The following is a 15,565-nucleotide window of genomic DNA, read 5'->3' on the forward strand; positions in this document are numbered from 1 at the left end:
TGTGTGTGTGTGTGTGTGTGCGTGTGTGTGTGGAGGGGGTCTTCAGCGCAGAGCAAACGCTGTGGACGAGCGGGCGAGCGGGAGCGCGCGCATAGGAAGGAAGGGAAAGGAAGGAAGCTGAGGCAGATCAGTCGCCAGCGGAGCCCAAGACGGCGGATGAACGGAGCCGAGCTAGTGTGTCGCCCTTGTCGTTTTTTACAGCAGCTGCCAGCAGCGTCCGGGAGCCCCAAACCTGCCCGACAATGATGCTCAAACTCGTCCATCTCCTCGGGGTGCTCGTCTGCGGCAGCCAAGGTAAGGGACGCGCGCGCGCGGGTGCGTGGAGCCCTTTGAGCTGGGTGACTTTGTGGACAAGTTGGAGTGCATTTTTGCCCATCGTGATCTGCAGCAGGCAAGAGAGGGCTGAGGGAGAGAGAGAGGGAGAGAGAGGGAGAGGGAGAGAGGGCTGGATTGTTTAACTGGACGTTGTTTTGTAGTTGAAGCACGTCTTGCAGGGGCCAGAATGCTTTCTTTCTGAAAAGGGGGATTATGATGGGGTCCTTTTTTTTGTGTGGAGTGGGTGAGCTGCAGTGAGACACTCTGCACTCCCCGGACAATAAAAAAAAAACAGTTTTCTTCATCATCTGACATGGCTTACCCTCGTTGTTTGTTCATGTATTTATTCCTTCATCTTTGAAAGCAGCTGCGTTGTTTTGGTGTGTGCATTTTATTTGCAAAGAGCTGCTTTAATTGTATATATATATATATATATATATATATATATATATATATATATATATATATATATATATATATATATATATATATATATATATATATATATATATATATTTAAAAAAAAAAAGCCCAACTTCACGCGTCATCATTGATGGAGCATCTCTATTCCTTATGCTGTACCCTTTTGGCTTCGGACCATCGCCTTTCTTGCTTTCTCCCCGCTCTCAAGTCCGCTCTGTCCGTGTCTAATCACACTGTATTCTCACGGCGAGGCGTCCTCCTCCGGTGTCTGCGTCCCGTGCGTGAGAATAAACGGGCTCGAGCCCACGGCGCGGCCACGGGAAAGTTTTGGGAAAATGAGCCGCATCAGTGACAGCAAGAGAGGGACACTTCTGCGTTAATTGGGCTTCCAAGTGCGTGGCGCACCTGATCCGGATGGGTTGTGACTGTCGTGTGTGTGTGTGTGTGTGTGTGTGTGTGTGTGTGTGTGTGTGTGTGTGTGTGTGTGTGTGTGTGTGTGTGTGTGTTGCACGCGCCCAAAGGGAAATGGATATGTTACCTGAGTGAGTGCTGCTGGAAGGGCACAGATTGAATGCGCGTCCTTGTGTGTTGCTTCCCAACTGCGTCCTGGTCAGCGAGGCGCGTCCCCGCGGGCTGTGCTCCGCGTGCACACCTCCTGTAGCTTCACATTCACCAGTAATCCATTTCTGGAGGCGACAAAAAAAATGCATTTGAGCTTTTTTCTTCCAACAAGTTAATTCGCGAGGATTCGAGATTTTCCCCACTTGATAAAAGAAAACAAAAGGTCTCAAGAGTTTTTGGATGGACGTTTTGATTTTTTTTAATGTTTTCGTTGCAGCGTGGCCACACTGGGTTCCTGGCGCACAACGGCAGGTGGGGGTAGAGCGCTGCAAAGTGGTGCCAAGAGTGAAGCCATACGCCACACTGGTCTCCACTCAGACTGCTGTGCCGAGGCTCTCCGTGGCAGTGGGTGTCACGTGGGGGCGGAGGGGGTCTCTGAGGAGGCTTCAAAGGGTCCTCAAGCAAAAGTGGAGAATCATAGATACATTTGTCAGTATGCTTCACATAACCCCCCCCCCCCCCCCCCCCCTGCTTGAGAAGCTGTAAAAAAAAATGACTAGGAATTTTAATATCAGCTCCCTCTGACGATTTTAACTTTGAAGTTACATGTGAATTAAACTATGACCCAGGAGCTTGCATTGACCTGCAGCCTTCTGGGATCAAAGTCCACGTGGTTTGTTTGTTTGAGTGGTTTATGGCCATGAAAACCAGCAGCAGAGCATCGATATAATAGATTGTAAGCATTTAAATGAAGACGCTTTCTGCGTTGCTCGTCCTTAGCATTCTGAAAGGACTTTACTGCATTGGCAGTTTGTGTTTCCACCATTTCAATCAATACAAGTGCTAGAAACGCCAGTTATGACCAAGAGGAAGAGGAGAAGGACGGTACATCCAGAGCATCAGCGACTTGCATTTTCATTTATTATTACACTTAATCCCACTGAGGTAAAACAAAGAGACGACTCTGTCCGTAAATCCTAAGTGGAATATTCATTGCTTTGTTTCTTTCTCTTTGTTGCAGTCGCGTTTCATCACCCGGCCAACCAATTTACATTCATATCATGTTTTTCATGATCGCTAAGTCCACACAAATTGACCTATTAGACGGTGAACCTGCTGTAATGGGAACAACAAGGGTTCGTACTGGAGGATGTTCAGCGCTCACTGTTGGGCCCTGAAACCATCAGTGGATCTGGAACCAGTCAGGTTTTTACTGGCTCTCCCCAATTCATGGTGGCAGCTTGGGTTCCTGACAGGAGTGAGAGAGATGCCCTGTTTCCTGCCACACTTACATCTGCAGATATCCTGTGTTCCGGCTCCTGGAGGGGAGAAAAAACCTGCGTTTGTAGTCCCAGCACATTATCTACCCTGCGTTGAGTATGCATCCTTGAAGGTTCATGTATTTGGCTTTCACTGATGCTCAGTACAATGAATTATATGCTTGCTTGGGCTCACCAGGGACTTGCCAATGTGACGTTAAGTGGCGTAATTAAGATATTTCGCTGTATCTCAGGGGGGGGGAAATGTCAGCGGCTCTGGGTTTAAAAGATTTATGCTCCTGCGCTTAAATATCTCTCATCGCACCCTGAGCCTGGGCTGAAGCACGCGTTCCAGGTTTGCTTACATCCTGTATGTGCTTCTGGTTTGTGTTCACGCTCACATGAGCGAGCGTGAACGCGGACACTTACCGAAACATGCACGCCGTACGCGGCCTCAATCCGGAAAGTCACGCCGCTAGTTTTAATTTTGATTTTGTAATCATTTTGTAATTTTGTAATTTTGATTAATAGACTAGGACGGAGAGCCTACATATGGAGAAGCCAGTGTATGTATGAAAATGGAATCGCCCCCTCGAGGCAGCGGCGTATGAGAAATCAATTTAAGGAACGACTAGAGTCAGCAGGCCCCTGCATTGTGCAAAGGGCAATCTCAGTGTTATGGATATGCTATTTATTTGCCTGCAAGCTTTTTGATTTCTCATGTGTGCCCTTTAGCGCTCAATCCGCCGAGTTCGGGCCGCTTCTCAACACCTGGATGTATGAGAGAAGTCCTGCCAACATCTGGTCTGCAGGGTTGTTGTCAGCTTGCTGAGGATGGCATGGCAGAGCAGACTGAAAGGGAATGAGCAACCTATATGTTTCTAACTGTTTCCAATCCAAAAGGCTGTAGACCTGTTTAATTATGAAGGAGTATGCTGTGCGATTTAACCTTCGCCCGAAAGCCTGGTTTCAGCAGCTCCAGTGAGTTCATATTCCTCTTGTATAACTATATCATTTATGTATAACCATATTACTGGACCAGAGCCTCTGTTTGAAGTGGAACGTACATCAAACAACTAAAGAGACGCAAAATGAGCACAAAGAGACAAAATACAACGTGAAAGGGAGTTACAATGAGCACAACGAGACTGGAAAAGAACACAGACTGACCACATGGAGACAAGAAAGTCCATAAATTGACTTAAAATGACCACAAAGGGACTTACAGTGACCACAAAGAGACACAATACAACCACAAAGGGACTTACAGTGACCACAAAGAGGCTTGAAAAGAACACAGAGGAACTCAAATTGACCACAAAGACCCAAAATACAGCCCCAAAAAACCACATAGACACTCAAAATGACCACAGAGATACACAAAAATACCACAGAGATTCAAAACAACTACAAAGAGACTCGAAATGCAAATCAAGAGACATAAAACAAAAACAAAGACACACAAAATGAGTACGGCGACTACTCTCTTACTCCTGTGCCCAGGGGCCCATTGTCTCTTAATTCACCCATGAAAAGAACCACTTCATTAGGAGCTTCAGAGGTCAGCCTCAGTGCGGTACCTTGAAATAAATGAACTGCCTTGCTCAAGGGTAGCTCACAAAGCAGTGTGTACAAGCTGTGCAGAGATCACTTAACAGGATTAGCATCAGCCATTAAGAGAACACATATTCATACCTACTGGAAGATGTGTTGTCTCGGGGTTTTTAAGTAACTTAGGCAATAGCAGACTGAGAAGAGAGATGACTTCCTCAACAAAAAGCTCCAGTGGGTGAACACTTGGCATTTGGTTTTTGAGAAACCGTCAGTTCTTCGCAATGGATGGAGAAAAAAAGAGCAGCACGTACAATAATGCCCTCTTGCCATCCTCGACCCATTTCCACTCAAATGACCCATTATTGTCGCGGAAGTGACTAATGTTCTCCCCGGGGAGTCTCTCCCGACCAGAAGCCAAGACATCGTGGATGCACTGAGCGGTCGGGGTCCTCTCGTGGGACGAGCTCGGTGCCGCTCTTTTGTATTCTGTGTTCTGACTCAGGGCAAAAAAAAATGGGAAGGAGAGCAGTGAGAGGATTTATTCAGAGGGAGGAACAGATTATATTTAAAAAAAAAACATTCAATTCAAGTGAATCTGATTGCGTCTCGTTAAATTGCATTGCTTTGGAGATTGAATCGAACTCTATGGAGTCGCACTGTGCCAAAATTAATAAAATGTAATTGAATCCTGCCGAGATGGAATCAAATTAGGCCAGACTGACGTGATTGGAGGAGACAGCTGCTGCATGTTGCTGTGCGCTCCTGGGGGCTCCTCCACTGTTTTACATCGGTTTGGTGCGAGCCAAGCCGGGGACCCTTTGGCTCCCGCGCATGCCAGTCTAAATGCCAGTCTAACTAGCAGGCTAATAGGCCGGGCCCGGCTGCCAGGGCGGCGGCAGAGTCGGCGGGCACACCGGCTGACTGACAGATGGATGACGGGGCCCGTAGCTCACTTTTATTTCTGTCGCACACCTCGCAGTCTGCGCCTCCATCCTCTCACGGGATGCCGCACTCTTACTTTTTTTGGGTTCGGGCACTGGCAGGCATGATTAAAAGAAGAACAGAGGGATGAGAGAAATGGCAAGCGAGATGGAGGACCACTCCAGTTTGGGCACTGTGCGCTTTGAGTGACCCACTTAGACCGCATTAATCACTACAGATGCAGCCACCTAGAGTTCTCCTCCCTCCGTGATGCGGCCCGGGTCTGAATGCAAATCATGTGGAAATTGTCAAATTTAGATGAAGTTTTCTATGACATTATACATAAACAACATGAAATGGAAGCAGAAACTGTGATGTCACCCGTAGGAATCTGTGAGTCTCTGAGATGTTACCCAGTCCATATTTTAAGCAATATAAATATGAATGTGCAGCCTTCCAGAGTTCACAATGTGATTTATTTTTTTCCCAGTGGCAATCATTTTGAACGTTGATATTGCTGTTTGAGGGATGGCAGTGTGAAGGTTAAAGGTGTCGTCAGATGTGTTTAATTAAAAGTGTCGTGAGTGAACTTGCTTGAGCATAATATTGATGTTCCTTCTATACTTAGAATTGAATGAATGAATGAATGAATATATACTTTATTAATCCCCAAGGGGAAATTTTTTTGTCGTCATCAGTAGCGCCTTACCACTTGAAATACAAACACACAAGATAAAAGATCAAATATATAAAGAAGCAACAGGGATGAGAGATATATACAAATTAAAATAAAGTAATATATATATATATATATATATATATATATATATATATATATATATATATATATATATATATATATATATATTTAAATATACACAATAAAATAGAATAGAATACCAACTAACTGGAATGAAATATATTTATATTTACAGCTGAAGAGTGTATTCATTAATTAAGTAATTAAGTAAATAAGATAAACAGTGCAAAATGCAAAGTACGTATAGTACAGTGATGAACTAATCCACGGAGGAACTAGCAAGCGGTGACTTGTTGTAAAGCCGTATAGCTGTCGGCAAGAATTGTATTAACACTGACAGCATGCATGTGTTGGTCTGATTAAAAAAACATTTTTTTTATGGGAGAAAACAAGATCTTCAAATGTGCATTTGTTCTGTTCCGGTGTGAATTGAGTTGTTTTCGCTTTTGTAGGAACTCTATCAGTTCTTAGAAATTACCGTTCACTTGCTTTAATGTCCTGATATCATATCTTCATTTATTTACACATTTAAATGAAGTCATTCTTTAGTGAAAGCCATTTGTGCTCCTGTGGTCTGGCAGAGTTAAATAGGTAAACAGTTCTTTTCCATCCCGTTTGAAGTAGCAGTGATTGTTCTGCAGGTAGCTAACGTGTTATGGCCGTAACACCGAGGTCACGTCGTCACATCATCTTTTAAAAAGGAGAATTCATGTGTTTCATGCTCATAAAGAACCCTGAAGTTGCCACGGAAAACAACAAAACAAGTCTGAACGAAAACTTCAAGAACACTCCCTTCTCCGCCCCGTCTCTTCACCTTTGCATGACATTACACCTGAAACAACACGTCGCTTCAGATTGGTGAGCGCTTTTGACACAAATCTATTCATTTCTTAATTGGCAGGCGCTGCGATTATTTTTGGAAAGATGTTGTTAAGCAATTAAATGCAATATGTTAAAGACGACATGCAGTTTGACAGTTTTGACATTTCAGTGTTGCCAAATACTCATCCTATACCTAGTACACCATGTAGTACTACACCATGGTAGTACTACCTGTAGCAGACAGTACTACACCATGTACTACATACACCATGTAGCAGGTAGAGGATTCCAAAGTCTAAAACGCTTGAGGATGTCTTTTGAAATGGTCAACAGTAGCAATTTGTAGTAAATGGGCTTAATCATGCATGAACCTGGGTATGGTGATTATGTGTGCTTATAAGTGCATGTGTTATGTATCTCGTTTATTGTCTCAATGCGCTTATGCGGCCATTATGTAAATGCACCAATTCGGCTGCCGGAGGAGAGTATACCATCATTAATTGGCGATACTCCTAAATGGGGCTTTTGACATGAAAAAAACAACAACTATAAGCTCTTTGAATTTCTAAATGTTACTTTATCATCATGACTTGAAGTCCATGTGCAAAATAGCTATTTTGGCGGGATAAAAACAATAATTAAACGCTTTGGAACCACAACCTTAAATGGCGATGCTATTGTGGAGAATGAAACCAGATTGCATGAAAGTAAAGGAGAGACCAAGAACTCTGCGGATAAATTGGATGCATAAATTGGGATGGGCAGTGAGTCGGTACTGACATCGTGACTGTAAGAGGCCGCACAGCAGATCCACACACAGAAATAATGAAACCTCTTTTATGAGTCATCATTAAAATGACTTTTTCATGGCAGCGGACTGATGCACTGCAGCAGGTGCAGTGTAGCGGACGGCTAACGGCACACTGACAGATGGGATTTGGACTTAAAGCAGGCAGTGAGATGGACACAGACGGGTGACAGGAAGGGGAAGCTGCATGACAGATGAACAGACAGGTGAATGTGCAAACGTTGAGGCACACATAATGAAGAGGAGCCTCCTATTGACAGCCCAAGAACAATATTTCCAAACCTCCCGCCTGCTGGATGTGGGGCCTGCGTCGATTGAGCAATAGTGAGTTCGCCCACACGGGCTGACGGATGTCTCCGCACAGTGAAATCACTAAAGGAGCTAATGCTAATTGAGCTAATGCTAATTGCAGCCGGGCTGGCTGGCAGACGCTAATGGGAGAAGGGTGCAGGCTTTTAGAGGCATTCTAGCAAGCGATGCTGAAAGTGTGTGTGCGTTTGTGTGTGTGTGTGTGTGTGTGTGTGTGTGTGTGTGTGTGTGTTCACTGTGTGTGAAGGAACTTGAATAATTACAGTTTGTAGTGATCCTCAACGTTCATGTCGTCGCGACCAAAATATGTCCTTGTCAGTTTCAAAAAGCTGTCAAGTACCGAAAAACTGCATCGACTGTCTGAAGTGTTTCCTGTCAAGTTTACTCATTATTTATATTTTTTCTCAAAAAATCCATTTCTAAATCAAAATGTTGCCAATTTCTTCGACTATTTTATTCATGCAGTTTGGTTCAATATTTAATATTATTCAACATGTGAGAACGCTGGAGTTTTTGTTCAATATCTCAAAGGAATGCCTTTGGAAATTTTAATGCCGAATCTCATGTTTCATATTGCAGCTGAAATTCATCCCTAAAATTCGTCTTGAAACTGTTTACGAAACAATCGCACCACGAGATCCATTTAGTAGCTTTAGGAGCTTTTCATCACATCACAAGATCCTCCTCAGGAGAGAGTTTTTTCATCTCTTATTAGAGTTTTAAAATTGAGATTGAGTTTTCTCTGAGAGGAATACGTTATCTATGCTGTTTTTTTAATGCATTTCTCAGCTGTTTTGACTTCATTTCTTTTATAGAGTTGACAGGAAATGAGTTAAGAGAGAAGGGATGACAAAGGTCTCAAAGTGTAGACGTTCTGATCACATGGTCAGCATCCTGTGCCCCAGGGCCACCGGGACAAACCTGTTTAAAGCTCAGCTAATAACATCAGCTGCACCAATAAATAAAATGTGCTCTAAAATCAAGTGATGGGGGAGGAAATGAAAGTGAAAACTGTCCTGCCGTAGTTAACTGCACTGTGAGCAGTCTCTCTGTTGGCTGGCATCAACTGCTTTGTATTCTTTTCTCTGCTGGCCTTGCAGTCTGAGCCTTCCTTTGGGGTTACAGTATTAGATTATCTCATGCTGTATTGTGTTGTATAGTATCTATCACATTTCCCTGTGCCCATCCAGGCAGGGGGCCCTGGGCTTGTCATTCCTGCTGGTTAATTAAGCCAAATTGTGATTGATGGACTCTCAAGTGAATAGCTGTGTGTTCCTGTTGCTGACCTGCCTGAGGAGATCAACCCAGCTGCCAATCACACCTCACAATAGTCTCCTAAAAGACTGGCTGGGAAATAGTCTGCAATGTAGAGGCCATATCCTTGATTAACCCTCATCCCACTGGTACTCGCAGCATTAAGATGACTTCAGGTTGTGCAGTGTCCTTGCAGGGGATCCGTTGACGCAGAGACCATCTTGAAAAGGGATCCATCTTCTCAGATATTTTGCCCGGTGGCCAATATCCTTGTTTATCGCAGGCGGTACTTGATGAGGAATAGATGAGAGAGAGAGAGTGGGTAATAGATGGGAGAGGAAGAGGAGGACGGACACTCGAGACGCGGTGAGGCCAAAGAGTCTCCGCTCCCCTGATTGCCTCTCGGTGCCCGGCAATCTTCAAAAGGAATCTACTAATGCAATGTGGGCTAGCTTATTTTTGTTTCCATCTCTTCTCATTTGACTCTCCATCTCCCCCCCTCCTCCTCCTCCCTTTCATTTCCTTGGCCTTTTCATGTGCTCGCTCTGTTCCGCGGTCCTCCCACACTCGCCTCATCACCAGCATCTGTACGGGGAAGATATCCGGTTCTCCCCATACGTGGGAAGCTTCTCCTGCAGCATCCGCGCTCAATGCTATTTGCTCGGGAAGCTAATGATGTTTGTCGTTCCGCCGCTCAATGTACTTATTAACACCTATGGATTTTCTGTTGCTCGACTCTTTCGGCGAACAGGAATTTTGAAGTAAAGCCGTTTTCAGGGTTGTTCCGTCGAGCGAGTTATTATCTCTCAAAGCAATAATGATCGTCTTGCGAGCACTCGTGAGGCGCAGCAGACAAACTGTAGGCGTGTTTTTAATTACTTTGTGTATCTGCACAACTTCCAGTCATTCCGAGCTGGCCTACTCCCAATGTGGGCACCCTGGGATTGTTGTGTTCCCGCCCACCGTTAGCGCCGATCCCAAGGACGCGTGCCTCCATGGGAATACACAAAGGATTTCTCAATAATTAAAGAAGCTGTCTTATCTTTACTTAGTTAGCTTCTTTTGCTGACGTGCATGCACTCCGGGTGTAATATGTTTCCTCACGTGTCCGTCCCAGTCCTTCTTCGCCTTTTTGAAATCAGGGGGTCCCACATGAGGGACTCAGCTGAGGATATTTTTGGAGACGCTTCACTGTCCTCCACACGAAAACTTTTTCTTTTCCTGTTTGTGCACAGAAGAACCGATCGTTTTGGTCTTCACGCTAACTTCCTGCCTTAGTCAAACCCCCATGTTACTGTTGTTTGTCACTAATTGGACCACATGCATGTTGTTTGTGCATATTGAAAGGTAGATCAAGATTGGAGATTTGCGGGTAGCGTGCCAGTGCAGGCTTTCATGTGAATGTATATGCTCCAGGGCTTGAGTCTTGAGAGAGCCTTGTGATCTCCTGTGTGCACACATGCATTTGCAGCCAGCAGTTTCTTGCTGATAGAGACTGATTGTAATGAGCACCGAGGAGACCGAGTCACAATCTCAGCATCCAGAAAAACAAACCGTTCACATATGATGTGCGATAGGTAGAGATGTAGAAATGTAGAGATGTAGAGATGTAGAGGTGAAGAGGTGAAGAGGTGAAGAGGTGTAGAGGTGTAGAGGTGTAGATGTGTAGAGGTGTAGAGGTGAAGAGGTGAAGACGTGTAGAGGTGTAGAGGTGAAGAGATGTAGAGGTGTAGAGATGTAGATGTGTAGAGGTGTAGAGGTGTAGATGTGTAGAGGTGTAGAGATGTAGATGTGTAGAGGTGTAGAGGTGTAGAGATGTAGAGATGTAGAGGTGTAGAGGTGTAGATGTGTAGAGGTGTAGAGGTGTAGAGATGTAGATGTGTAGATGTGTAGAGACGTAGAGGTGTAGAGGTGTAGAGATGTAGAGGTGTAGAAGTGTAGAGATGTAGAGATGTAGAGATGTAGATGTGTAGAGGTGTAGATGTGTAGAGATGTAGAGGTGTAGAGATGTAGATGTGTAGAGGTGTAGAGATGTAGAGATGTAGATGTGTAGAGGTGTAGAGGTGTAGAGATGTAGATGTGTAGATGTGTAGATGTGTAGAGATGTAGAGGTGTAGAGACGTAGATGTGTAGAGGTGTAGAGATGTAGAGGTGTAGAGATGTAGAGATGTAGAGATGTAGATGTGTAGAGATGTAGAGGTGTAGAGATGTAGAGATGTAGATGTGTAGAGATGTAGAGGTGTAGATGTGTAGAGATGTAGATGTGTAGAGATGTAGAGGTGTAGAGATGTAGAGGTGTAGAGATGTAGAGATGTAGAGATGTAGAGATGAAGAGGTGTAGAGATGTAGAGATGTAGAGATGTAGAGATGTAGAGGTGTAGAGGTGTAGAGATGTAGAGGTGTAGATGTGTAGAGGTGCAGAGATGTAGAGGTGTAGAGGTGTAGAGATGTAGAGGTGTAGAGGTATAGAGATGTAGATGTGTAGAGGTGCAGAGATGTAGAGGTGTTATTGACATGATATTTTCACCAGATGTCGGTAACAACCCAAGTGATCCAGACATACAAAGAAACCCATACAAATAAGCTCAGAAATGAATTTATGTGTAATAATCTGAAATGACACAGGGAAAAAGTATTGAACGCGCTGACTGATATTTATTTAATACTTGGTACAAAAGCTTGTATTGGTTCAAGACTCTTGAACCAATAAATCTCTTTCCATTGATTTTCTATTGGATTCCAGTCAGCTGATTGGCTGGGCCATTCCAGCAGCTTTATTGTCTTTCTCTGAAACCAGTTGAGAGTTTGTATATAAACAGTATATATGCTAGTCAAAACTCAGTAATTATAATATTTAGGATATTTTGTTTGTATTTCACTAATTCACAATTTGCAAGACACACTGAAGTTGGCAACCCACAAAACTCACCGCTATCTTGTTAGCTTGACATTGCTGTTGCCGCTGACTTTGTAACCGAACCCGATTAGATTTCCCGGAGCGTGCTGTATCGTAGGAACAGAGTGCATTCCAGTATGTTGCTGAAGCAAGATTACTTTTATTTCACGCTGCTTTTCATCCATCCTGCAGAGTCTGCAGCGGGGCGACCAAAGGAATGATAGATCGCCTCGGCACTTGAGGCGAAAAAGCCGCGGACGTGGAGAAAACATTGCAATGCGGCTCCTCAGTCAATAAGCAACAAGGAGTTTCGCTGGAAGCTGCAAACGGGGGATGCGGCTCCGGCTGTGGCAGCTCTCTCCCCACGGAGGCGGCCTGAGCCGCAAATTAATAGAGCACTCCCACATGATCGGGGAGTTTCATTTGGAACCGTCACGGTACATAAAGCGCCACAGAAATGAGGACTTCACCGAAGGTCCCCCTCCACTTCCCCAGGAGACCCCGCATAACCTGTGTGATCGTTTCCCCACCTATGAACCTTCCTCTTCGGCTTCGTCCTCGTTCCTCCCGGTTCACCTAATTCCCGGTTGACCGTTTGGGCTTGCGACCCTAAATACTACGTGATTGATGTGAGGGAATATTCTCAACGAGAAACGCTTCAAATGATAAAGATTGAACGTTTCATCACGCTGACTTGATTTATTGGCCTACACATTTTTGAGGGCATCCTAACGTTTCTGTGTTTTTCTTCTTCTTCTCTTCCTCATAAAAAGCTGCACCCGTTTGACAACAGCGTGTAATTTCTCGGTGACAAACGTGGAGAGCGGTGCGCCCCGGAGGCCCGCTTTGCTCTTATCATTATCCTCGCAATGCCGGAGATTAGACACAGCAACCAAACTCTCTCACAGCAGCGGGCCTCAGAGCGAGGATTAACACAATGACTAATCACTCAACTCACTGGACACAAAACATGCAGTAACGATTCATATTTCGTCACAAAGCGTTAATGAAAAAAAAACTGGCTCTAATATTTGCTCGTGAGATTAAGTTGAACAATTTGCACAATAGTGCTTTTAAGAAATATTCAAATTATAGAATTGAAGTGTGTTTTTTTGTGTGTTTTTTTACATCTGTCATGTTTCAGGGTCTTCAGAAGCCATTTTTTAAGACGATTAATCATATCTGAGGGCACAGCAAGGTTGATATGAGCCCATGTGAATGTTCTGTATCCACTGAACCATGATGACAGTTGGTCTCCAGACTGGAATATCTTAACAACTTTCAAATGGATTGCCATGCAATTTGTTACGGACATTGATGCTTCCCACAGGATGGATCGTTAAACTTTGTGCATGTTAGGATGCTGTTGTTATTTCCCAGAATGCCTGTCAACAACTCCCCATGTTAGACGCAGTAATAGTGAGTCAAAAGTGACACTTGTTGATTCTTTCTGGTCTACTGAGCTCATCCTCAGTGGAGAACTTGTCTCTTCCATAAACACATTTATTAGCATTATAAGAATTCTTTGCCGTTGATTCCTTGAACATATTTCTCAAGGCTCTAAAATCCTCACATTGGTTTCTACAAAAACATACACATACGAGCAGTTTATTTCTGGTTATGTGGCATGAAACGGAAGAAAAAAAAAGGGACGTTTTTATTGCGACCACTTTGAAGTTGGTGCCGTGTTGTTTGCCAGAGAGATAGCGTGCACTGCAGGCTGGCCTTATTGATCTAGTGTCTGGGAACGTAGCAAACCATTTTGCTTTTCTCTTTCTCTTTCACTTTGATCTTCCTTCTTCCCCAAGTATCCGCTAGCTTTATGAATACTGATCGCTGCTCTCTGCCCAGTCCACCGGAGGGGCTGTCAAGGAATCCCAAGGACAGGGAGAGTGATCTGGTTAAAAAAAAAACACACACACACAATTGCCGCTCTAGTTAAAATTGAGTCGACAAGACAAAAATGCGTGCTGTAGAACCGGAATGCCTTTTCTCAGCGTAGCCAACGGGGCATCAACAGATCGTTCATTATATGCCTCCTGCAGAGGGGTAAGAAGGTCCAGATATATAAATGATGAAGGCCGTTACTTTGTATTAACAGGACAGGAAGGCAACACTCTGCTCTTTGTTCTTTAACTTTACCTAGCCACGTAGCAGGGAACACTGTTCCCCTGGGTGAGAAAGCTCCCTTTATGGTTTTTACTGTGTGTGTGTGTGTGTGTGTGTGCCTCGCCCCGCTTTTAGCTCGGCGCTTACATAACCGCTCCCTTCTATAACCTGAGAAAAACAGGAAGCAGAAAGACAAAGTTGCTCCTTGCAGCATCCCAGGGTGCACTGCGCCTCCCCCGGAGAAAGCATTTGTTACGCGGCGCCGCCCCGGCAGTAAAGGAGTTGAACGTCTTGGCGGTGATGAAGCGTGCGCGGCGCTCGCCGTGACGCATTGGCCCGGCCTTTGGCGGATGCTGTGTCACTCCAAGGTTGTTTAATGGGAGCCTTTTTCCCCCTGTTATAGATCGGGACGACGTGTACAACAGAAACGTCTTTGTGTGTGTGTGTGTGTGTGTGTGTGTGTGTGTGTGTGCAGAGGGTATGAGCTGATTCTGAAGCTCATAGGTCATCCGGATGCCTGCACAGTCTGACACTATTTGTGTGTAAATCAAATCCGCTTCTTGCAAAGAGCTGCTAAAGTGGAAAATGAGTTATAAGAGGGGGGGGGAGGTTGCGGCTGCGTTTGTTTGCGAGCGTATTTATTTCAGGATTTTGCTTACTCTTTGATTTCCGCAGTTTTGAGTTTTTTGCTCGCTCAAGGCTCGGCGCGTTGAGTGAAGATGCAGTGCCCGTGTCTGCCTGCATCAGCAGAAAACAATATGCTAATCCACGCCGGCATGCAGGCGGGAATCAAACACACACTCGAGGTTCCCTGGAAGCCCTCCGTGTCTCACACTGCGGCCCACGCGAACCGGCTTGAGATGTCGAGATAATTAGCAAAAGGTTTTCATTTAATGTCCACCGCGATGACGAGGAAATCAGATAAGTGGACGGGGGAAAAGTTCAAGCGCGGCGTCGAAATCAGGAGCGCCCCCGGCTAGCTGCAGATTATGGTCCAATCATAATCTCCTGGCGGGGGGTTCCCACTCCAGCAAGTGATCATGAGAAGGCCCGATAGTCCATCAGCGGCACAGAGGGAGGGAGATGCACTCGGAGGGCCGGTGCTCGACATGCTCAGCCATCTGCGGCGTCTTCCAGAACTCCTGCAGTTTCCGGGAGAAGTAGTCGGAAGCTGCGAGGAATGCGAAATTGTCCGGCGAGTGCTGGGAGCTCAGTGGAGCGACGCTTACCGCTGAGCTCTTTGTGGAAATGCGAACGTCTGAGGACGCGTACCGAAGAATCAATTAGAGGACCTGACGATCCCAGAGTAATGTGCTATTAGCAGCGTGAGCCGATACGCCGCCTGTCTGGGGGTCTGTTTGCGTCAAGCGGGGAGATATCAGCTGCTTCCACTTTAGATATCACTCTCGCCTTCATTTTGGGACACCTGTAATGCTGTGTCACCTTCCGGATCCGTCTCTCGTCTCCGTTCGGCCCGGCAGTGAAAGTGTGTGTGTGTGTGTGTGTGTGTGTGTGTGTGTGTGTGTGTGTGTGTGTGTGTGTGTGTGTGTGTGTGTGGCAGGACTTCAGGAGAA

At 45.1% G+C, this 15,565-nt stretch overlaps 1 protein-coding gene across 1 annotated transcript in view; it reads left to right on the plus strand.

The window, feature by feature from the left end:
* Positions 1-242: 242 nt before the first annotated feature.
* The window catches only part of ncam2 (neural cell adhesion molecule 2), a gene marked incomplete at both ends in the record, with an annotated part of 216,418 nt that continues 201,095 nt past the window's right edge, over positions 243-15,565 (plus strand). Inside the window, one exon of the mRNA XM_079236580.1 lies at positions 243-294. Coding sequence (XP_079092706.1) covers positions 243-294 — 52 coding nt within the window. The remainder of the gene's footprint in view (positions 295-15,565) is intronic.

This window comes from Taurulus bubalis (assembly GCF_910589615.1).
Source record: "Taurulus bubalis genome assembly, chromosome: 21".
Taxonomy (NCBI): Eukaryota; Metazoa; Chordata; class Actinopteri; order Perciformes; family Cottidae; genus Taurulus; species Taurulus bubalis.